The 25,874-nt window shown below is 40.8% G+C and overlaps 1 protein-coding gene across 4 annotated transcripts; it reads right to left on the reverse strand.

Moving 5' to 3' along the window:
* Positions 1–1,709: 1,709 nt before the first annotated feature.
* Positions 1,710–24,248, reverse strand: znf652 (zinc finger protein 652). Of its 4 annotated transcripts, none has more exons than XM_036589346.1 (6): positions 23,997–24,248; positions 12,792–14,291; positions 11,746–11,893; positions 10,653–10,768; positions 7,926–8,070; positions 1,710–4,838 (listed from the first exon to the last, which is right to left on the reverse strand). In XM_036589346.1, exons 2-6 carry the CDS (start codon positions 13,788–13,790, stop codon positions 4,252–4,254), a joined length of 1,995 nt encoding a protein of 664 aa, XP_036445239.1. In that variant the 5' UTR covers positions 13,791–14,291; positions 23,997–24,248; the 3' UTR covers positions 1,710–4,251. The 4 variants fall into 4 exon arrangements, with proteins under 4 accessions (XP_036445239.1, XP_036445238.1, XP_036445241.1 ...); XM_036589345.1 differs by having other exon boundaries at positions 23,859–24,248; XM_036589348.1 differs by lacking the exon at positions 23,997–24,248 and adding an exon at positions 16,138–16,868.
* Between the last annotated feature and the right edge of the window lie 1,626 nt (positions 24,249–25,874).

A 25,874-nucleotide genomic window follows, 5' to 3' on the forward strand; every position in this document is an offset into this window, starting at 1 on the left:
GAGTGGAGACACAGCTGTGAGCCTGAATGCATGGAAAGTCTCGTTCTCCCTGATTTTTGTAAAATAAAGCAATTTTATCCCTTTCCATGCTTTTTACTATAAAGCTTTGTCTCTCATCTATATACCCTTCCTTCTTTCCTCCCTTCCTTGTCCACTTGTAACACCCCTTTAATAACAGGGTGCTGGGCAGGCTATTTTGGGCAGTGGTGTAGGAGCGCAGATGCACTTTGTGTATGTCTCCTTAAATCAGAGCACACAGTATCATCACCTACTTGCTCTAACTGGAGGTTTGAACGCCTGACTCGGATCCACTTTTCACTGACTCACATCCTCATTGGAGTTTCCACAGGAACATAATTTCAGAGAATGCTCATGCAGAGAAACCAAAGGTTAATGTTGTTGCAGAGTGTTTGAGCATGGCTAAGGACACATAAAGCTCAAAGAGACAGGCTAAGCAATTCTGTGTCAATATGACCAACCCTTTACAGTCTACACAGAGATAACTTCACGCTCAGAGTGAAGGCTCTCAGCTACACTGTCCTTTGACCCTTTACTAGCCAGCTTGTGGACGTTTGTGGTCCTTTTTTGGTCCCTCTGTATTTTGGAGACAAACATACAGCCATATTAGATGGAGTTTGTCTAAGGCGTTCACTGATTGATTGCATCATCAGTTTGGTCTCAGTTTGTTCATCCCCATCCAAAACAATATTAATATTTAACACTGGCTTCAGCATCATGGTTTTTGTGGAAGACCATTCCACACTTCACTAAGTAACTTTGTTTTTCTTTGGTACACAAATGCCCAATGTTTTGCAGATTTGGTGGAATATTTAAAGCTGCACTATGTAATTTTTGATTAAAACTGAAATTAGTAGTATTACTAAGGAGAAAAACATGCTTAAACTTGGTCCGCATTGCTGCAAGTCGCCCTGTAAAGCCTGACAATTATGTGTCGGATCAGATTTGGGGGGAGTTTTTCATACCATGTTGTCTTTAACTTGTTAACATCGCACACAGGCTCAGAAAGAAGATCCGACACGATGGTTAGGTCTCAAATGCAAAATCATCATTATGCTGATAAAAATATGATGATGACTATGGTAGATAATTAATCTCAAATGCAAAATCATCATTATGCTGATAAAAATATGATGACTATGGTAGATAATTAACCAAATCCCCAAAACATAGTAAAGCTTTAAACTGTAAAAAGGTTCTTTACACTCACATCTCATTTGTGAAAATAGTTCTTTAAATAAGGATCCACTGAAAGGTTCTTTAGGGAACCAAAAGAGGTTCTTCTATGACATGAGAACTGTTTTAGCACCTTTATTTTAAGAGTGTACTTTTTCTTATGCTGACCCCTGGTCAGGGTTTGCTGACCTTTAACCATTAAGAGCAGCTGAGCTTGACGTCTTCCTGAAGCATGGTAAAAGTTGACATGAGGACAGCCTGAAGTAACCCACACTTTGGTAATGATTCTGTATTCTCTGCTTATCTAATCACTATTTTACTTCTCCATAATCACCACAAGTACCGAACAGCTGTCTCTGTGGACTAGACAGAAAAGGGTCAAAGGGTCAGCAAGATCAAAACAAAACGAGAGCTGGTCTGACCATGACCACAATCCCCTGACCCATTTCCGTATTCAAGGCACATGAGAAACTTCTTTTTTCTGACAACCACACAAATAATGACAAAGTTTGAAATATGGCTACTTAATCTTTTTACTTCCTAAAGTTAGCAGAAAGTATGTTAAATGAACATTATAAAAAAAGGCCCATCTGTAATACATGTCCATCGTTATTTTTTATAAACAATCAAAAGATGACAACAAAAAAACAAACATTGAAATGAAACTTGAAGATGGAAGTTGGCAAAGCCGCACATCTGAGTACCAGACACAGTGATGCAATCATACACTGCTACAGTCGAGTGGTAGAAACGGGGAAAAGGGACGAGTCCTCTGGAGTCCTCAGAGTTTTACATTAACCTGGTCTGCTTATATGTCTTAACTAGAAAGGTTTTAGTAGAAAGTGCATTCTATTAACCAAGAGAAAAGGAGGAGAATCATAAGTCTTTAAAAAAGGGATGCACCAATTTGGGAATTGTGGGCCGATGCCAATATTCAATATTACTTCATGTACATATCTGCTGATGCGGATAAATTAACTTATACAGAACATAGAAATTAGGACTACAGCTACCATGATTAACATAAGTGAAATATATCATTTATTTCTACAGGGTTAAGTAGCAAGATTAATAAAATGCAGATATTTTAGCGCAGTAGCCCAGTGTCAACTAAATATTCTTTTCTTCTGGAGTACAATAAATATGGCATGAAATATCTATCAAATCTAATCGTCCATCCGATGCAGATTTCTTTTTTTTTAAGCAAGTATCTGCCGATACACATACGATTCCAGTATCATTGTACATCACTACTTTAAAACAATAGTACGCTGGATCAAGCGAAGGAACAGTTCTAGACTGATATCCAAATACAACAATAAGCCTTTATAAGACTTTCCAAATGAGAACAGGCAAGATCAATAAAAAGAACATTAATTATAGGACAGCTTTAAAGGTTCAAATAATATGAAGACCCTCAACTGGTAACATAGAGGCCCATTTTGCTGTGTTGATTCTCCTCCTTTTCCAAAAGCCAATCAGCTCATACAGATGCAGCCGCTGGACACGATCAGCAATGTTTTGTCAGTTTCAGGTCAAACCTGTAATGCAGCAGTAAAGTGCAGAGAATAGACAAACAAAATAGGGCTTTTAAACACGCACACAAATACACGCTCTTACACAACCAAAATTTCATTAACCAAAAAAAAAAAATAATAAAAAAAGGCTAGTGAGAACCTTTTTTGATTTGCCCACGCACCTTTTCCAAAACCCTCTTTGCACACTCATGCCACGATATCATTTACACGATATGTAAAAGACATGTTCATGTAAAAGACAGAGAACTTAACAAGCAGCTTTCAATGCCAGCACCTCCAGGGGTATAATGAGTCATGAAAACATACAGGTGCTCACTACAGCGCCCTTCCTGCACATTCTATTGAATAAACGAGTACAAATAAACCTCTTCTTATCTTTTTTTAGCCCAGAACACACTCACGCTTAGAAATTTTCTTTAAAAACAGTAACAAAGTTTACAAATTAAAATGTCAGGTAAGTGGGTTAGATCATATAGAACATAATTAATGAATTATTCATTTCTTTCAGTTCATCATGACACATCACAGCATTGGTCATTCTCAACAGTCTCGCACTGAAAACGTCTTCCAGAACGCACTCAAGTTCTTTTCCAGAAAGCACACTTTCAAAGTCAACAACAAAAATTTTTCAGTGGAACACACAATCGATTCGACAACAACCAAGAAACAACAAAGTTAATGTTACCTTATCTATTGAGTTTAAGTGCCCAAAAGTCTGCATGTGTGGGTTTGTATACACGCACAAACAAGTGTTTATATATATATATATTTGAGAAAAGTTGTATTCCCATGAAGAAAAGGTTGAACTGCATTTCTCTTTGTTTTGTAAAACTGAATTTCTCTGAAAAGTTAGAGCTTCCACAAGTAAATGTTTCAAACCCGTAGAACCTTGGCAGCAGCAGCTGGGTACATTACAGAGAGAGAGACAGAGACAGAGAGAGAGAGAGAGAGAGAGAAAGAGAGAGAGAGAGAGAGAGAGAGAGAGAGAGAGAAAAATGTATGGGAGAATGAGAGAGCAACACAAATACATTAGAGAGAAAACAAGAAATACTTTGACAGAGGGGTGAGTATGGCAGAACAAGAAACTGAGAGGAATTACATCAAGAGAGAGTAAATAGATTGCGAGAGAGAAAGAGAGAGAGACAGAGAGAGAGAGAGAGAGAAATAGTTTGTGCCAACTCAGTACAGTGGCAGGTTTTCATCATTATGATGCAAGTGGAATCTTTCCATAACGGTTTATGAGGTGTAAAATAATGCTTTACAAGGTTGTCTGCGTGCGTTTTGCTTTGACAGAGAAGGTTCATTGAGGTCACCAGACTGAAAAATCCTTTCTGATCACATTTAAGCTTCTAATGAGGAAATGCACAGTCAGCAGCTGAGTGTGTTCCTCAGCAATCTTGCTGAGTTTCACTCTTACACAAATGAACTGACAGTATGTATGCAAGTGTCTTTACTTGTTTCTGTGGCCCTCAGCTGGCTCAGGGCAGGTCAGAAGGTTTTGTGTGGTTTTGTATGGTTTTCAGTGGTGCTGTGCTGACCCCTGTCTCAGATACGTCTCCTCATGTGCGCAGTGGTTGATTGGCTCGCTCTTAAACAGGGCAGGTGGAGGGGGCAGGAGAGAGGACGGGACGGAAAGGTGCTGACTCGTCATGGGGGCGTGTCCAGAGTGATGGACAGGGGTATGGGTGTGTGTTTGGTGGTGCTGCGTGGGTGTGGCTGACATATGCAAATGGGAAAAGCCATGTCCAATCCCACCTCTCTGACTGAGAGGCCCAGAGGCAGACCCGATCATTCCTGGGTTGACGGCCGCGATGGTGGATGTGGCTTGAGAGGGCTGGGGTGTGCTGGGGGCGTGGCCAGAGGAAGAAGGGGTGTGGCCTGATAGATGGATGGGCAGGGGCATGGTGGAGGGCTGCAGGGTCATGGGGCTGGTGACCCGGAAGCACTTTTCGCGATGCGCTTTAAGCATGTTAGAGAAGCGGAAGCGCTGGCCGCACACCTCACATGGATAAGGCTTCTCTCCGGTGTGTGTTCTGCGGTGACGCTTCATATTTGGCCGGCTGGTGAAACTCTTCCCGCAGATCTCACAGATAAATGGCTTTTCACCTAGAGAGATGAAAGAGCAACAAAAGCTATGATACAGGGTTGATGCGGTACAAATTCAAGAGCTGTGTGAACACAAAAACTGGATCTTTACAAATCAGATATGATCCACTTTCACATATGATCCTAGATTGGACACATATCTGATACATACCTTCTGACAGATATGTATCCTGTCAGTGGTCATAAAGTCTCCTCTGAAGGTATTGGAATGGCAAGGCCAATTCTTTTGTTTTTGCTATACACTGAAGGTATTTGGGTTTGAACTTAAAAGATGAATATGAGAGGATCAGGGTTGGGATAGCTACTGAAAAATTAGTAGCTAGCTACAAATTTCGGGGAAGTGGCTACAAAGTAGCTACTTTTCTAGAAAAAGTAGTGGCTACTTTTTAGCTACTTTTTGAAAAGTAGTGCACTACTTTTTAGCTACTTTCAAAGCGCAACTGTCAGAATGTTTGTGAACAAGACACTGCATTTAATCATGTGCCAGAAAGAAACATACAGTTGAAAAGCTACAAATATAAAAAAGATCACCAAAAAGTAAGTTTAAATGTAACCAACAATCAAACCTTCACAACCAAAGGTGTGATATCCAACAAAAATTTACACTAAGTAAAGGCAAAGTCAATCATTCCAGGTTTTTCCTTACAAAAATCAACAAAAATAACCAAATACAAACCAAACAACTTTGTGCAAAGCATTGTCAACTGTTGAAATAAAACTGCTCCAATTTAAACATTCAAGCAAGATCTGTACAAACATGACATTCAGAGTCCTTTGTTAAACTTCAGTAACACTTCAGCCTCAAAATTCTCATCAGTGACCCTGGCTCTATTTTGGGTGAGAATTAGGCCTGAATAATCTCTCCACTGCTGCAGAGCTTTTGCGGCTCCACAGCAGAACTGGATTTTTAGGTAAAATAACAATCCTCCTTTGCTGTAAAATCATTATAACACACAGTTCTAACGCAGTTCTCACAGTAAATGGTCTTCAACGCTTGAGTTAACGCATAACCCTAAAGACTGACGCACAGACTGCTGGTCACACAGCAATGCAGATAACGAAATGGCAAAGAGAGATTTAAGATGAACATCGATAATTTGGAGACGAATGGACTTATTTGCATTTATCAGCACTCAGCTGGTTTCCTCATACGTTTAATCTGTAACAAGTTGCAAAGCTGAAGTCAGCTTCTCATTCGAATTTTCACATTCCACCTTAAATGGTGCAGCCTACAATCTGTCGCCTCAGGCACCATTTAAGGTGGAACGGGACAATTCGAATGAGAAGCAGGAGAATGAGAAGCGACTTCAGCCTTGTAAAAAGTCGAACGCTAGGAGAAACTCGTGGAGAAGTTTCCTGAGATGCAAGAAAAGCGGCTATAACTGAGCTAAAACTTAAAGCAGAGCAAAGTAAGTGTGTTTTCGTTTATATTATATTTTTATCCTGTACTAGTACATCAGCACATTCTGACATACAGCCAAGATGGCAAAACGGACATAAAATGTCGTGGCTCCCAAGGTGGATTAATTTTTGTTGAAAGGAAAAAATGGCTTTTCTTAACATTTCGGTTGCGACCCCTGAGTTAAGCCTACTAGTAAGGGGTGATCAGCGCATCGAGACAGCGTGTGACCGTTTGCTCGAATTGTCCGTGGCTCAGTCAGGATTGCACTATCGCCACCAGCCCAGTTAACGACTGTGTTCTATGGGTTAGATTTTGCACGGATTGCCGGAAGCCTGTAGCAAAATTGTAGTGAAAATTATCGCTATAGCTACACAAAAATCTGTATGTGCTACAGCTTTTAGCTACATTTCATAAAACTGTAGCAGCTACAGCTATTAACTACAAAAATTAAACAACTTAGAATATTGCACCTATGTTGGCAGACCACCCAGTTACTTAGTTGAGCAAAGGTATAGGGAACAGATAGTCCTAAAGTAACGCTTAATATATGGTTGCATATCCATTGCTAGCAATAACTGCATCAAGCTGGCGACCCGCTGACATCACCAAACTGTTCCAATACTTTTGGAAGAGACTGTATGAGCGGTATACATCAGGGGTGTGGGTCACTTACAAACACAGATGTGAACTATCAAGGCAGAAAGACTGGATCTGACAAAAAATTGGAATTGAGTAATAAGGCTTGTAGCGTTAACGTAGTCAAAGGACTCAACTAATCGACAGGATCAAAACCTAAACCATTCAGGATCACAGTAAATTACAACAGTTGTATTTGCAAAATCTACATGAGAATCAGTGATGATTTCCTGTGAAGGTGATGTAGCACAACTGGCTTTGGCTTTCAGCGAAATTATTAGAGGCAGAAAAACATTGGGCAAGGAGGCAAAGTCATTTCTCTCCATAATTTCCTTCAATAAATAATGAAACATAAAATTTGTTGCAATGGTCCTATGGTCATTCCTAATGCCAGGCCACTGCCGTACATTCTCTCTCTCTCTCTCTCTATCTATCTATCTATCTCTCTATAGTTATATAGTTAAAAGTAAAGTATGTTTTTCCTTCTCCTGTAAAGTCAGTGTGTGTGTGTGTGTGTGTGTGTGTGTGTGTGTGTGTGTGTGTGTGTGTGTGTGTGTGTGTCCTCAAACTTTTGCCTGCTGTTCGCAAAATGCTCCTTCTTTCTGATTTTGAACGAAACAGCAGTGGCCTGACACACTCACACACGAAATGGTATAAATGCTACTTGGGCAACTGCACTTACATGTGTGTGTGTGTGTGTGTGTGTGTGTGTGTGTGTGTGTGTAACATGGAGGTCTATGTGTTTGTAAAGGGCACATCTGGAGAGCTCAGGGTGTGTTCCACCACAAAAATTTAAATCCGTCCAATTACGTTTTAAAAAGCTAAAAGAAGACAGAAAGTATGGTATTTAGGGCAGCAGAGGACTACAGTCTCTGACAGAAGTGATGTCTATGCCCTACATTTATGTGACTGTACATCCGTTAGAATGAATGTTGCAACACATTTAGTACTTTTGTGTATTTATTGGAAGTAATCAGGAAGGGACTTTGACTTTGCCTCCTTGTACGTTTTTCCAAGTGAGTGTGTGTGTGTGCGCAAGTGTGTCTCACCTGTGTGTGTCTTCATATGCTCATCAAAATACTGCTTCATGTTGAAGTCTTTGCCGCACCACTGGCACATGAACTGCTTGTGTCCAATGTGGATGCTCATATGAGAGCGCAGCTGATACTTATACTGGAACCGTTCATCACAGTTCTGCACAGACACAGAAATAGAGAGCGTGGGTGAAAGCAGTAGTTGCACATGAAAAGCAGAGCGAGCTTTGTAATATAAAGGACTTGACCTGTTATTACGTCTTATAAGCCTGTCATTACAAAGTTATTTATACATGACACAGCCCAACCCAGCCTGAGTGCACGCGTGAGCGCACACACAAGCAGACTGTGTCTTACATTGAAATTATAAGTCCCACCCAGACCACCCTGTGGGCACCACTCCCAACACAGAGAGGCTGTTTCTATGGAAAAAAAAAAATGTTGTGCTGATGTCAAAGGCTGAAACCTATCACGAGTGTCAAATGTCTGAACACTCAGAGTAACAGAGTTGATGCAGAATCAGATTCTTTATTCATTCTCAGTGAAATGACTGAATTTTTGATCATTTTCCAGACACCTCTTAACTCTTAGAAGCCTAAACATATTATTGTTCTTTTTGTGATGCATTTGATTTATATTATTTAATATAATATAATATTCATTATTTAAATTAAATTACACAATTCATTACATACATAGTTGTGCGATGGACTGGTGACCTGTCCAGGGTGTATCCTGCCTTCCGCCCAGTGACAGCTGGGATAGGCTCCAGCACCCCACCGCGACCCAGAAGGATAAGCGGTTTAGATGATGTATGTATGTATGTATGTATTACATACATAGTTATGTCAAATTACATTTACATTCAATTTACACTCTGTGCTGACAGATTTGAGTCTACACTTCTGACATCTTCCTTTTTTATTTCAATATCTAATAATGGTAAACAAGGCAGCACATTTCTTCATCCCACTAAACAAGATGCACAACAATAACTTTACATCAAATTTACGAACACCAAAGCCACATCGAATTTTCTACAAAGAAATTTCTACAGAATTTCCTCACTTGCTTTCAATAGGCTATGAGTGAAAGATGAATTATCTAAAATTACACCATGCTTTTGTTACTGCTAGCAATAACAATAAACACAGGAGTGATGTCACAAAAAAACAAACAAACAAACAAACAAACAATGCATTTATATAAATCCACATATTCAGCCTACAGCAATCCAGTCCCACCCATGTGCATTGAAGTTATAAGGAGTGTTTCAGCCTGGACTGCATTTGGAGTAAGACACAATACAGGGCAGCCAATCAGAACAGAGATTATTTACATATCGCTGATGTTGGAACAAAACCTTTTATCTCCAAAATGGTAACTTTACAGGAAAAGGAAAAAACCTACTTTATTTTTATTGTAAGTTAATGGAACCAGACTTTTTCCAAGTCATTTTGGGCTATTTCTTTTGGTCCATTCAATTGTAAAGGGCAACAGGCATTTTTAATTTATGTCAAAAACTGAAAAATGACAAAAATGGAGATACAACGTTTTGTTCTGACAGCAGCATTATACTGGTTTAAAAGGCACAGTAATAAAAACAGCCTGGTTAATTGTAAGAAATGAAGAGAGATTATAAAATTAATAATGACTATATTTGGCACGTAAACCCACACAGACATTAAAGGAAAAAAAAATACTAAAAATGTAGGACATGGACCTTTTAATACCAAGTAAATTGCAACTGCTCATGTATGTGTAACTAAATTAAGCAGCCCTGAGGGTTAAGCTTAAATCCAGAACCAACAGCATAACTTAGTCCAGGGCCTACAAGTTGTAATCTGCATTAATCTGTCTAGAATCAGCCCTAAATGAGCTGTATGGAAAAGCACTGGATCTGCCTGTGGAGGTGCATTTCCGGAAAAAGCTCCAAATGTTCCAGCTTACTGGAAATGCTAAACGTTTTCCACCACACAAGTTATTTAAGAAACAGAGGTTGATGGGGGAGACGGTGCCTACAAGCAGAGCCAGACCGGTCTCTCCAGACACGGATTTACATTCACAGACGAAAACCTGTATGCACAGCTTGGTTGCACTGGTTAGGCAAAATTTGCCAAAGTCAAGCATTTCAGCATACATACTAAAACTGAACTGCAGCACAACACAATTTAGTTCATTATTAAGAAAAACACATTTACTTTTCACAAACAGGTGAATATAGCAGCAACAACCAAACACCACAGTAGCAAAAGCTAATACCACAACCAACAGTTTTAAATTCACATTCAGCCATAAATGGTATGGTGCCACCTGGAGAGATTATTTTTCAATATTTTTTGTAATATTGCAAATATGAGCTGACAACCAACACAAAAACAGAAACGAAACGAACACTATGAAACTTTTATGTAAATGTCTGTTTTGATTATAGGGAGGCAGAGGAACAGATGCAGAACACTATTTTCAGTTCAGTCATTAGAACCTAGCTGAGCCACTAACCAAACACAGAAATGCAGGCACACGCAGACATGGCACAATACGGCTTTATATAGGCACGTATATGGGTAAATAAATGTCAATGTGTTCCTGTATGTGTGTTTGCTTTACCCTATTGTGAAAGGAGTTATGAATGTGGTAATATCTGTGCGTATGTGCAAAATACCCTGAGAGCTCAGTGCATGCTGCAAGGGTTTCACAATGGGGGCAGAAGCAGCCATGTGAGAATAAATGCATATGTACCTCACAGCGGAAGGGCTTCTCTCCCGAGTGCTGGAGTGAGTGCACCTTCAGGGACATGCTGCGCTTAAAGGATTTTCCACAGGTTTCACATGTAAACGGCATGTCCTTAGTGTGAGCTGGAAGGAGGAGAGAGAGAGAGAGAGAGAGAGAGAGAGAGAGAGAGAGAGAGAGAGAGAGAGAGAGAGAGAGAGAGAGGAGAAAGATAGAATATTTCTAGCCGAGTTTGCTCATTAACATTAACATTGAGTGTTCACTGAAGGGACTCCATCCAAAAAAAAAAAAAAGTTACCCTAGTTACCCTAACTCTACTCCCTCAGCCAGTGCGAGAACAAACTTATTTTTGACTATATACAGCTTGTTTTGCACCTGTAATAGTATTTCTGAAGTATTTTAGTAACAAAATAAGCTGTATTGATGTAAAATAAATTTTTCAAAACCTACCTTCCTTTGTTATTTGTATACCATTTTGTCTTTTTGGCACTTTGCGTGCTACAAACACTGCACTTTGGCCTCCAAGGCAAAAAGGTTGGGCACCCCTACTCTAGAGTGAAACTTTCCGGTTTAAAGACTCAGAACCTCCTTCTAATGATGTATCTTGAAGGTAGGAGGAACTTCTGAAAAGCTGTTTTTTTGTGTTAGCTGGTGAATGCAGGAAACAAATAGCTAACACTACAAATATTTTATTGCAGATACGTGACTGTAGTAACTGTCTTCAAACCATCATTAAGATGGAGAGAATTCATTACTCAAAGGCCGGACATGACCTGTCAGATGTGGAGGGCAACAGGCTGCAGTTAGCAAGGTAGCTACTTGACTATCTAGATACTTCTCCGGCTGAAAGGGTAAATAACTTATTGTGTGCATTTTGTGCTTAATAAAGACAGTCAATATTTTACTCAATGACTGAGGTATGAATTACACCAATACTTGCTTCATTGTATTTGTTAGCCAATATTAAACTTGCTTTATATAGCTATAGAAATATAAATTTAATTTATATACCTATAGGCTACAGCTTGGTTAGCAGTCAGGACTGGTTGCCACCACAGGGATTCCAAATGTATTTCCATAATGCAATGTTTTTGTTACTTACCAACCATGTGCTTGCGGACATGGGCCATTGTGTAGAACTTCTTCTCACAGATCTCACAGGCAAATTTCTTCTCAGCAAAGCCATGGACAATCTTAATGTGCTCATGAAGTGACCACAGCTTCTTAAAGGATTTATTACACGACACACACTGAGGAACAGAAGAGAACAGAACACCCACACACACACACCCCCACACGTTAGTACTCAACGTTTAGATACACTCAACAAATTCCACTCTAAGCAATGCTGTAGACTCAAATGCTAGGGTCAAAATCAGTGAAGGTCTCCTGACCGCTCTATTCTAACTCTCTGATGACTCTGTCTCCCTCTGCTGGGGACATGAGAAAGTTTGTACAGTGATAACCGGAGGTTGGTTACTAGAGATGCTTTCTCAGACTTTTCATATTCCACACAGGATATGCCTCTTTTATTACACCCATATTTTAATTCAATAATGCCATTATTTATACCCTATAAACATTTTCTATTTCTGTGGAACATCCAAATATTACTGGTCTAGCACATTCGATTAGTCTGTTTGATTACATTTTAATTCCTCAATATGTGTAACATACCTGAGCAAAATAAAACTGATTCTGATATAAACCAGGAAGATTAAACGATATTGATTATCAGACATTTTTGTTAATATCAATGATCTGTATTTGAGGCATTTTTAATTAAATTAAATGTCCTTTTCCTTAAGTGCAACAAAGACTTTAACTTGAACAATTGCTACTTCACAGTATGCAGCGATGTGTGCTTTTTACGTGCTGAGCAGAGGACGACAAAGTCTTCAAGCCATTCACTTAGAGCAGCACAAATCTGCACGACTATTTTAGGTACTGAAATAATGGAATAGATTGAAGGCTGAAGTCTGAGGAAAACTTGAATTTGAGAAGACTGAAGCCACAAATGTGACAACCAGAATGAGCTATTTGTTTTCTTTGGGGCACAAAATACTACTCATATACATCAAATTATATGCTACAAATATATAGCGATAGAAGTTTTGGCCATATCTCCCAGCACTCCACGCCTCTCACCTGAATATTCTTCTCGCAGTCCGTCTGCTGATGCAGCGCCAGCTCGCTCTCCAGCACAAACTTCTTCCCGCACTTGTCGCAGATTTGCATGCGCCTGTGAGTGACGTTCATGTGCTTCTCCAGGTACCAGCGGGTATTAAACACTCGTGGACATTTCTCGCAGGTCAGTGTCTCGCGCTCCTCCCCTTCACCCTTGGCCCCTGAAGTAGAAGAAGGAGCCGAGCCTTTGTTGTCACGGCCCATCCTGTGCTTCTGGGGTGGGACTTCAGCGCTCTTCCTGCGCCCCCTGGTTGTCATACCAGCAGTTGTAGGCGCGACGGTTGCCATGGTTACGCGGCGGGTCTTTCTGCGTGGCTTGGTGCTGAGTCGGCCCCGGCGCGCCCGTTTTGCTCTTAACCTCCGACTCCCATTCTCTTCTTCCTCCTCTTCGTCCAGATCCTCCTCTTCCTCTGAGCTCTCTTCTTCTATGCTATCATCTTCCTCCTCCTCTTCGTCGTCATCATCCTCCTCTTCGCTGTTGCTTTTTACCTCTCCTGCAGGGTTCACTGGGCTACTCTTTTCTCCTTTAGAGACGTGGAGGGTCTGGTTGTTCAGGTTCACCTCTACAATGATTTGTGCTCGTTTAAACTCTTCCTCTTCCTCCTCCTGGCCTCCATCCTCTTCCTCTGTATCCTCAGATGTTCCGTCTTTCTCCCCTCGTGTGGCCCCCTCGCTCCCACTCACTCCAGAACCTTCTTTGTAGTACTGCTGAAGGGGAACGGGGTTTGGTTCTAGGTCAGGGGCCACCTGTGTTACTGGTTTGGTGGTCATCTTGTTGTCGACCAACACTGAATAGGGCTTGGCCCCGGCCTCCTGCCTGTAGAGCTTTGCTGATAGGTCGCTGTCTGCTGAAGGGGTGTGGTGATAGTAGGTTTGTGCAGGATGAGCTCTTTGACCCTCTTCCTGCGACATGGCTTCTAGGTCAGATACTTCTTCCTTCAGTGTCTGGCACGGCTTCATCAGTATGTGTATATATGTGTGGAGAGAGTTTTGCGTTCTCTGTACTGTTCTCTCGACGTGCAACAGTGGTGGTGTTTCCTCTTGACACCTAAAAAGACTAAAAAGGGTCCAACCCTACCCCTCGCTCAGAGAGCAAGAGGAGGGGAGGAAAGGAGGGGAAAAAGAAAGGGGTGGGACCCCTACAACACCTCAGCCCAAACCAAACTGAGTCCCCATGACCTCTGCATCAGAAGACGGACGGAGAGAAAGATTCGGCAGGTCCGTGGTTTCCTTTTCACAAAGCAATCACATGTATGCTGTGCTCACACTGGGCCAATTCAGCCAGCTTTTAGGTCAGAGATATTTGTTCCTCGTTGGTCTGTGAGAGCACTTTCTAGATTTCAGCAATTACTGTTAATATCTGCCAAATCAGTTAAAGATGCCAGAGTCTCTGCGCTGAGATTAGCCTCTCGCGGTCATAGCCTGCCAGCTCTGCTTCAAAAGCCTCCTGCCATACACTGCCTGAAAAAAAGAAATCAAGAAAGAAAGAAAGAAAGAAAGAAAAAGTTTAATTCAGCTTGCTGATAAGAACATCACACTTAAATGAAGGCAATAAATACCTTACAAACAACACGACTATATGCATAACTATTAGAACATTAGGGTATCTTCATAAAGACCATTTTTGATGGACATTTCAATATTACCTGAACGGAATCCACAAAAAACTGCCCTCGTACTGCAGAGATTGTCATCTAGTTAAAGGTTTTTTTTTTTTGTCCTCAAATGATAAGTCAGGCTTTCACCATCCACACCAAGCGCGTGTGTGGGAGAGAGAAATGAAACTGCTGTCTGGTTAAGGTGCAGAGATCTAAAAATCTCACTACCAATCACACAAATATAGGCGCTCGCGCACACACACACACACACTCCTGACCACAAACGTTTCACTTCTGTGTGGGAGCGTGTGTGAGCGACTTAAATTAAAACCACAAAGGAGCTGAGTAGAGAAAACTAACCCCTTAAAAACACACACCTCTTCCACACACACAAACACCTGAATATTTAATATCTTGAAGAAATTAATCGTAGGCCTACATGTCATCATTAAAATAACTACATCCTTTATATAGGACAAAACCGAGCACTAAAATAACTACTAACAACACTGTTCTAGCTACCTAAAAAAAATCTTTATTGGCAAATCTGGAGAAATAAGCGCAACAGGTGGCACTAGGGTCAACCAGGTCAACTGAACTATTTGGGTATACTACACCAGAGACTTGTATTCAGCCCTTTGCATTTTTGGGAAGAGAAAGTAAATCAAAATCAGTGAAGTAAATAAAGACAAGTGTGACGAGGTGGAGTTTACTACCACAAGTCAACTTTTTTGCCTTTATGGTGAATGCCACAAATCAGATTTTAAGAGTCAGACAGCTCCACAGAACTCAACTGCCAGATTTATCAAGAATAGAATACAATTTTATTGCCCACCAATGTCAAGAATTTATCTTCATTACTATCATAGTAATTACAAGCCAAACAACATACAAACATGAACCATGACTCTTATCTAAAGAAGATCATAGTGAAACTCATAGTAATTACAAGCCAAACAACATACAAACATGAACCATGACTCTTATTTAAGGAAAATCATAGTGAAACTCATAGTAATTAAAAGCCAAACAACATACAAACATGAACCATGACTCTTATCTAAGGAAGATCAGAATGAAAGTGGCCCCTTAACCAACGTTTGCAACTGACATTTCAGAGCAGAGATTCTCAGACCAGTCCTCAGGGACCCTCAGATGGTCCATATTTTTGCTCTATCCTTAAATGTTAGGAGATACAATCAAGCATAAATGTGGACCATCTAGGATCCCAGAAGACCAGTTTAAGAGCCACTGATTTAGAGAACTGCACAGCTGAATAGTGACCCTAGAAAACAAGCCCTAACTGAGCCATTTTTCATTGGTAAACGGTACTGTAAGAATGCACAGTCAAGATTCAGTCAACTGACAGCGCTGGCAGTTATGCACTTCAGAGGCAGAACGAAACCACAGTTTTCAGTATGAGTGAGTTTTGTGGGACTCTGCGTATGTAGTGGTCTACAAACATGTTTTCAAGGAACAGTTTTCAATAAAAACAATTACAACGCCTAGATTTCGCATTCCATCTGAAAACAAAGGCGGAGGCGTAGCTAACTGGACGACCCCTGGGTAACCCTGATGAAGCCTGAAGGTCAAACACCACAAACAAGGTGTGGATAGAGAGAAAGAGCGAACACTAATATAGTCAATTAACGACAAAATGGCAGACACAAACTAGAAAAATAGCGCAGTTTAACCACACTCTAACTTACACTTAACGGTCTCAGCCTTTACTTCCTGCGTCTCAGAGACTCATCTTCGCTCTGTGTGTATGTGTATGTGTGTGTGCGTGCGTGCGAATAGCATGCCCGCCTGCAAGTATGTGCAAGCAAAATATGCATCCATGTTAACTGCTAAACTACATTTACTTTAAAAGTAGGCAACAAGTACCGGATGTATATTCGCCCCCTACATCAGACTGAACAGTGCAATTGAAAAACAAACACAAACATATATATAACTCTACACACTCCCACATACACCCACACCTATACAGACACACTCCACTACCTTCCTGTATCTCTGCAGCTTTCTGAGAATCGGCAAGCACGCCAAGTGTGTGACCACACAATGGGTGCATAAGGGGTCACAGCTATGTGTTTATCTGCATCTTGGCAGTAATGAATCCTGCACTGTATAATGTGCTGAGAGGCCCGTATGTACAACTAAACATGCGTTCCTTGTTTAAATAAAAGACTTAATATAGCATGTAAACAATGTTAAAGTTCCAAATGTACCATTCACTCCCCATTCGATCCAGTCCTTACAGTCTATATATGGAAACCAAGCTGCAGAAACTGCTGTTTGAATTCACCGTTTTTGTGACTAAACAAAAACCAGTACATTTCCACATATCTGCCTATACAGCAGTTCAGCTCAGCCCATTCACACTGAAGTTTTAAAGAGTGTTTCAATCGCGACTGCTTTCTAAATGAGGGTAGGCAATCAGAGGAGGTCACGTCAGTCTTAAAGGCACAGAGAGAGAGGTTGAAAAATGGTCATGGAAAACAGAATGGAACTAATAAAATAAAAGAAAATGTAGGATATTTGGGCCATTTGACAGTGTCTTGATTTGATATACTGTATATGACTCTGAAGGAGCATAACCCATCACAAGGTTGCATGATATGGACAAAATATCATATTGCGATTACAGTGATATATAATGTGACTCATATGCCTTTCAGTATATTAAAGCACATTAGTGACAGGGTTAAAGATTGAACTGTACTATTTAGTTTGCTGGATTGTGTGAATACCTTGATTCTTCTTTAAAAAAAAATAAAAAACATACAACATTCGTCTGGCACATCTGAGGTTGGTCAGAAAGCAGCGAGCACACAATTAAAACAAAAAAATTGTAATAGGTTAGAGAGCTCATTTGCATATTGCAGCCTTCTGCCATATCAATACTGCAAAGGGCAATACGACAATAATGAGTAACAAACAGTATTGTGCATGCGCTAGCCCATCAGGGCCCACTTAAAATCGCAACTCTTGCACCTCTCTGCTATTGCCCACTGTAACTAGAGCGGTATATGAACAGGCACAGGTGTGCGCTGTGAGGTGGAAGTGCGTGGGTGCTACATGTACACTTTTCTTTCATTCCTTCTGAGTATGTACCCGCTTCTAGCAGAGGCAGAGTCTATTAGTGTGCAAGTACACATGCATGAAAACCTGTATTGTAGCAGATGGTTTAATCAGCAAGAAACTGAAGTTTTGCTGGTGTCAATGCCAAGAGAGACATTAGCAGCAGACCTGTTGGCCTGATCCCAAATCAGCCACAAGCCCTTCCCTTAATGCTCACTGTGACTTGATTGTGAAGGGGGAAAATGGCTCTGTTAAGAGAGACTACATGATATGAACAGGATACTAATATTAAGATTGTATTGTTGCATATTGCAACTGCTAAATGCTTTGCACTGGTGAATCAAATGTGGCTTGCTTTAAAGACTGGCCTGTGTAAAATAACTGGAGTATAAGAATATTCTGATTCATTAAAACGCCCAAAGAACCCATCTGCTAACAGCACGCACACACACACACACACACACACACACACCAAAAGGTGATTGGTTAGTGGGCTCAGTTGTAGTTGAATATTGCAACCTTCTATGATATTAGTATTGCAAAAATTAATGACTAACAAACAAAATATCATTTGGCCCCTATATTAACCATTTTATTTCGCATCTAGTCCTTTATTTACAATAGCTGGCTAAAATAGTTAACTGGATTATTCCGAAACGAGCCCAACCTCAGTGATTCACGAATGCTCAAGCTTAATACAGATGAATCAGACATGGGACTAAGGATGCATAATGGTAGCTTATAGATTGTGGACAGTGGCACAGCAGAACACAAATCGTTTTCAGGGCACCATGTTTGCTGCAGTTAGCCGAATAACCAGCTAAGCAGCTCAATGAAGAGGGCACGGGTTGCAATTGTGGTATTCAGTAGAGCATAGGCACCAAGCAGTGACATACTTTATGCCCTGAAGTACTTCTTCAGTAGTGCATCATCTTCCCACCAATACCAATAATAAAATGAAACTGCTTAAAAGCAAACCTGTGTCAAAAAACAAGCAACACACATGCGTGTACTCAGAGTTTAGCAGATGCAATATTTAATTCAGCATGTTCACAAGACATTGTCATAGTAGGAGGTCACAATACTTGTCTGTGGGAAAGAAAGGGACTGACATCTCATGAAAAAATTAAACTACCTTCACTGGTTTTCTCCTTTTCTCTCTTGATCTCTCTTTCACAATGCCATGCTAATCCTCTTCCTCGTGAGTGAGGATGAAGATGATGACTCATGCAGGTTTCTTTCACACACTACGAGTCCCTTTGATGTGGGCAACCGCCAAAGCATCGAAATCTCTGAAACTATCATACTCACTTACTCATAGTGTGGTTATTACACATTTATAATCTTTCTAAGGATCAAAAAGAAAGTGCTGTATTGATTTTACACAAAACTAACAGTCACAAAACTGCAGCAACGTTGTCCTTCCTGTCTCAACCAAGGATTTAGCTGTAGCAAGCATGAGAAACGTGAACATGAACTGGATGGTCTAGCTATTACTCAAGGTCAAGATTGGAAGGGATGAACAGGCATTTTCCAAATTCTGTCTCCCTTACAAACTATGCACCATTAGCCTCGTACTGAACTCAGGCAACTGCGAGTACTCTCACCTTACTAATTTAGTCTGGAACCAACAGATGGCCAAGACACCATACCAAGAATTCACAATGAGCCAAGCACTTACAAAAGAGAAAGTGTCAGATAGAAAGGAAGAATGAGAGACAAAGAGTTATCTTATTAGAAAACAAGTAATTAAATTCCTTGACTGCTGTTACCTGGCTACCTAAATTAACCAATATTAAAAAGTAACGTCTTCCTGCTGAGCATTACAACATACTGTAATTTGTGAAAGACAGCAGCACTGCTTCTCCTAAAAGCACACCAAACATAATTTACAAAGTATTGTAAACCACATTCCCAGTAAGTAAACTTATCATTTATTTAGTTTTCATGTATTTTGAACTTTTCTTCCAGTCCAGCAAATTACATATTTGCCATCATTAATAATGCCAAACACTGCACATAGTTGGCATGAAGAAATTGATTTTTGTGAAGTCAATAATACTTATAAATTTAAAACGTAAAGTTTTCAAAGAAAATATCTAACAGCAATGATCTTCAACACAGTTGCACAGTTGCAACCCATGAAAAAATAGCAATTCGGTAATAATGCTTCAAATCTTAAGTCACGAAAGACACATACACAGTTGTATGCACAAGTTTGGGCACCCCTAGTCAAATTATACCTTTTGTTGATTTTCTAAGTGAAAGTAAGTTAACACATCCTCTACAGGTAATACACGTCTGTACATCTTAATGCATATTTACTGTGTATATGCTGAATTTAACGTATCGGGGGGAAAACATAGAATATGGCCTGTACAAAAGTTATGGCAGAAATAAACAAAGTGTGCTCTAAAAATTGGCAGAAAAAAAAGTCACACTTAAGTCTGGTCCCTGTAAAGGATGCATTACCCTATTTTCACTTACAAAATCAATAAAAGTGGTTTGACCAGGAGTATTTAAACTTTTGCATATGACTGTATCAGACACTGAAAACACTGCAGACTAAAAGCAACCATTGCGTTCTCACACAGTACAGCTGGCAGTTCTACTTTGTGCAGGCATACCTTGCAATCATCACTCCAGTTATGCAGCTTCTGTATCCATTTGCACAAGCTTCTACATGGCAATTAAATGGGGGATAATAACACATTTCATAATGAATCATATTGTATTATAAAATATCATATTATTTGATTGCATCAAATCATGTTAGGGGTGCAGGCAAGGCAAGGAAAGTTTATATAGCACCTTTCATACACTGCGGCTATTCAAAGTGCTTTACAAACGAGAAAATACAAAGATAATCTTAACTACAATTTAAAGAAAACTGATGACTGTATCCATGTAGCTGCACAGCTTAATAATGAACATGCTGGACTGAGTTGTTGATTGGTGCTGGCTGTTCAAACCTGTGCCCTAACAATGCAGTTGCGCTGAATGCCATAATTAATAGAACGCTTGTTCTCTACGATGCACGGTCACGTTTTCGCATCAAGATCTCACAATGCCATGATGCATTATAACATAACACCCCTACAAGGTATAATAACATATCATATTGTATGGTCATGTCATGGCTAGCATGTTAGCTTGTGGCTAGTGTATTAGCTTGAGGCTCAAGGCAATACTCCACTTTGCCATTTGTTAGTCTGAAACATTGTATTTATATAATGTTGAATGTGCTAATAAACTAAAAATTAAATAATTAACAGCAGGGACTTTTTTAGGCACTTGTTATTTTTGCTGTATCAAGCAATACATTGAATTGAGACCCCACCATATTACTTTGAACTGAATTATGAATTTTGTGAATCATCTCATCCTACAATTTAGGTGTCAATCCTGCTCCTTTTATCATTTTCCACAAGCATATGCATTTCTCCACTGGATTTTCAACATTAACAGAAAAGAGGTGCCAATGAAAAGTGGCTGCAAATGATTTTCGGAAGTTTAATTTTCACGTCATTTAGTGATTCAAAATATATCCTTTTTTATATGTGCACACACACACACACTGTATGGACAAAAGTATTGAGACACCTTCACATTACACCTACAGGAGTGTTTATGACATCCCATTCTAAATCCATAGGCATTAATATGGAGTAGGACCACTCTTTGCAGCTATAGTAGCTTCTACTCTTCTGGGAAGCTTTCTACAAGACTGCGTGTGTAGGAATTTTTGCTCATTCATCCAAAAGATCATCTGTGAGGTCAGACACTGATGTTGGATGAGAGGGCCTGGCTTGCAATATCCGTTCTAATTCATTCCAAAGGTGCTCGATGGGGTTCATTTCAGGGCTCTGTGCGGGCCAGTTAAGTGCTTCCACACCGAACTTATCCGGCCATGCCTTTACGGACCTTGTTTTGTGCACTGGGGTTCAATCATGCCGGAACAGAAAAGGGCCTTCCCCAAATTGTTCCTACAAAGTTGGAAGCATAGAATTGTCCAAAATATTTTGGTATGCTGAAGTATTAAGACTTCACTGTAACAAAGGGGCCTAGGCCAAGCCCCGATAAAACAACCCCATAGCATTATCCCTCCTCCACCAAACTTTACACTTGGCACAACGCAGTCAAGCAGGTAACGTTCTCCTGGCATTTGCCAAACCCTGACTTGTCCTTCAGACTGCCAGATAGAGAAGCATGATTCATCACTCCACAGAATAGGTGTCCACTGCTGCAGAGTCCAGTAACAGTAACAATCAGTAACACTCCATCCCATGCTCGGCATTGTGCTTGGTGATGTAAGGCTTGCACACAGCTGCTCAGCCATGGAAACCCAAGCTATGAAGCTCCCGGCGCACAGTTATTGTGCTGATGTTAATGCCAGAGGAGGTTTGGAACTCAGTTATTAAGTCAGCAGAGCACTGGCAACTTATATGCACTATGCGCTTAAGCACTCTGCAACTTTGCTCTGTAACTTTACATGGTCTGCCACTTTGTGGCCGAGTTGCTGTGGTTCCTAAATGCTTCCACTTTTCAATAATACATTTGATTGTGGAATATTTAGGAGGAAAGGAATTTCATGAACTGACTTGTTGCAACAATGGCATCCTATTACAGTGCCACCCATTCTTTCACAAATGTTTGTCAAGGCAGACTTCATGGCTAGGTGCTTGATTTCTTACACCTGTGGCAATGGGACTGAACGAAACACCTGAATTCAATGATCAAGAAGTGTGTCCCAATACTTTTGTCCATATAGTGTGCTTTGAACAAAGAAGCACAGAGTCTGCTGCAAGAAGAATGACCCACCACCTTTTATACATTATATGCCACATCTCAAGCCCATCTCGACCTGTGGTTGATTTCACCGTTCTGGAAGAGAGGTCAGGTTTTAGAAACACCATTTATGGTTTATATACCTCTTTCCATCTCTTTTGCAGCATCATAACAGAGCTTTACTATCCATTTGAGTCTTTAGCTTTAACATATTTCGATCTGCCACGTTGATCCGTGAATCACAAACCGCTAAAGAAATCCTCCTGTTACAATAATACTGTAAGTTATCTAGCTAGGAGTGTCTGAGGGCAACTGAGGGAAACTGATACAAGGATAACAGCAACTGAAACATGGTTTAACACTAGCTTCATAGAGACAGCCAAGTAATTCCTGACAAGACGTTTTAGTGTTTAAAAACTAGAAAAGATTGTGTCCCCCCTGTTGTATAAGACGGGAGTACGGCAAAGCGGGAACAATCTCAAAGCGTAACGAAGCAACAGCTAAACAATTAGTTAGCTTGCTAAGGTAGGTGCTTAACGTTACATTTTCCTGAAATCCTTCACACTTATCAAATATTTCGGTTGTACACTATATTTTGTTTATTTTCTGGGGGGTGTTTTTTTGTGTTGACAGTTGACAGAGGCCTGAAACTTCCAGAGCAGGAGAGGGGGGAGTGGAAATTCCTCTGCCCCGGCCAAAAGAAGGCTAAGTTAGCCAACTAGCCGTGCTTTAGCAAGCTTGGCAGTTTTCATAAGGGCCTCCTCCATTTCACTAGCAAAGTCCACGACCGAAATCAGCTTATCTGTTATAAAGACCACAAAGTCTCTACAACCACAGACTGTGTCTAGATACTGTTTAAGCGTCGGCGAGTTGACAGCAGCTCGCTGACAAAGAGCAACTTTGGGGGAAACGGCGCAAAGAAAGGGTTAAGCTGGAGGAAAACCTTGGTTGGTCAAGAAAAAAAAAAACACGGCGAGACGAGAGCAGGCCGTTCGTTAGGCTAGCACAGCGACCAGAGGCGGCTTAGCTTAGCTTAGTCAGTTAGCAGGAGAGCTAGTGCTGCTTCAGAGGCTGCAGGAATACAGCTGCGTGCCTATTAGCAATCGGCTAGCTAACAAAATATCAAACCCAACATGAGCTTTGCTGGGTCTACCTACTTTTTTCGTTTAGGCGCCCCTCGGGTACGACCCATTTACACTGCGAACTGCGTTCCGTTATGGAGAATTACACACATAAATTTAGCGTAACCTCGTCTGAGCACCACTTTCTCTCCTTTTAACCCCGCAAAAACCGCCCAGATTTAATTTCCAACACGTTGCTCCTGAGATTTCTCCCCCTCGGCTTCTGAAATTCGCCCGCAACAGCAGCAAAGGGTCAAGTGCAGCTACTAACCTCCTGTAATACTGGACCTCGAACAAATAAGTATTTTTTTGCATGCGAGCAGGAACATTTTTAGGAATCCTCCTCCTCTTTGCAAACAAAAACCTACCAAATGCAATTCGCCCCGTGAAAAAGGGAGTCTAAAAATAACACATCGTCCGTGACAGCGTCCTACCTGCACGGCTGCTCGGGTGAGGATTTCCCGGACGCGAGCGCTTGCCATCTTCGTAAATGAATAAGAAAAATGCAAAAACGCAGAAATTAACTTGTGGCGAGCTGCCCCGTCCGTTCTTCTCGTCGTTGCACTACTCACCCGTAGCGCGAGCGCCCTCTTTCTCATCGCGTGCACTTCAAGTCGCGAGCGAGTCAAAGATCCACAGACGTGGAGGAATAGCCTCCTCTTATTTTCTAACTCTCTCTGGCTGCAGACAGACGAGGCGTCTCCCGATTACACATGGTCGCAGTCCGGAGCCGCTCGCGCGCCTACAGTACCGGCGATGAACGGGAAGTCACTGCCGTTCTCTCGCGCTCGTTAACGCCGTCTCCTCTCCTCGCTACGTGGCTGCTGCTGGCGGCCAGCTCCAGGTCTCGCGCCTCCGGTACAGAAGCGCCCGGAGCTGGCGGGGCTGCACGGGGGCGCGCGCGTCGTCGCCTGGAGAAAAAAGTGCGCGCACCCGTTTACATCCCATGTTAGTGTTAAGGGAAACTTTATTTCAGCTTTTAATGTGAAGGGCAGTGGCGAGAGTGGGTGCCGCCCTGAGAACACAGACAAACAAGGGAATGGAGTGAAAGAAGTGAGTTAAGGTAAAGGTGTAGATGAGTAGCGTGAGTTTTTGTAAATGTGTAGATCAGTAGCGTGAGTTCCTATAAAGGTGTATAGGGATAGAGGGAATTCAGTTAAAGGTGTAGATCAATAGAGTGAGTTCTTATAAAGGTGTATAGGGATAGAGGGAATTCAGTTAAAGGTGTAGATCAATAGAGTGAGTTCTTATAGAGGTGTAAATCAATAGAGTGAGTTCTTATAGAGGTGTAGATCAATAGAGTTAGTTCTTATGAAGGTGTAGATCAGTAGAGTTTCTATAAAGGTGTAGTTCAGTAGATTGAGTTCTTATAAAGGTGTAGATTAGTAGAGTGAGTTTTCATGAAGGTGTAGATCAGTAGAGTGAGATACTGGGGGCTTTAGCCTACATACAGCACATTATATGCAAAACTGTCATAGTCATGATATCTAATGCATTATATGTCAATATTAAAACACAAACTCATATAAAACATTCATTAAAGAGGCTTGTTTTAAATAGAGACTTTTTGTTTGCCCATTGTCATAGAAGCTTTTCTCAAATTGTTCAAATTCACTCTGATCTGCATGTTGCTATACATATTTTAGCCAAATACTCCAGTAACGAAGAATGTGGTGAATAATATAGGTTACTGGGTACTTTTTTCAGCAACCAACCCACTATTCCTCAAGACTATCCCAAGTAATTAAAAAACATCCCCTTGTGAATTTGTGCCATTTGAATAGTCCATCAAAACCACTCATCTGCAGCTTGAGGGATGTCACTTTCATTTAAATTAGTGCTAATCTGCATTTCTATGCTGATATACACTACATTGTCAAAATTATGTAGACACCCTGCTAATTAAGTGATTAGGCTATATTAGCAACTTCCAATGCTATAGTGTACATAAAATCAAGAATAAAGCTACATTTGCAGTAGGTCACAAAGCGCAGTGACTTATGCCATAACCCTGTCATAGAATGCCAGCTAGTTCATCTAATTTTTGCCTTGCTAGAGCTGCCCTGGTCAACTGTAAGTGCTGTTTTGGTGAAGTGGAAACATCTAGCAGCAACAACAGATCAGCTGAGGTAGGTTTTTCAAATCATCTGTCCTCAGTTGCAACACTCACTGCAGACTTCCACACTGCTTCTGGAGGCAACTTCAGCACAAGAACTGTGCTGTTCATTTGTTATTCCTTAGGAGCTTTATGGATTGGGATTCTGTGGTAACCGCAGTTACCAAGCAGGCACATACAAGCCTATCATCATGCACAATGCCAAGCATTGCTCGCCACTGAACACTGAAGCAGAGGTTATGTGGTTTGGCGGATGCCAAATAGTGCTAATTGTAAAGGTTGGTTTGTGAGAAATAATGGTCTGGCGATGTTTTCCATGGTTTTGGGTCAGCCC

The sequence above is a fragment of the Colossoma macropomum genome, unplaced genomic scaffold (assembly GCF_904425465.1).
Source record: "Colossoma macropomum unplaced genomic scaffold, Colossoma_macropomum, whole genome shotgun sequence".
Classification (NCBI taxonomy): domain Eukaryota; kingdom Metazoa; phylum Chordata; class Actinopteri; order Characiformes; family Serrasalmidae; genus Colossoma; species Colossoma macropomum.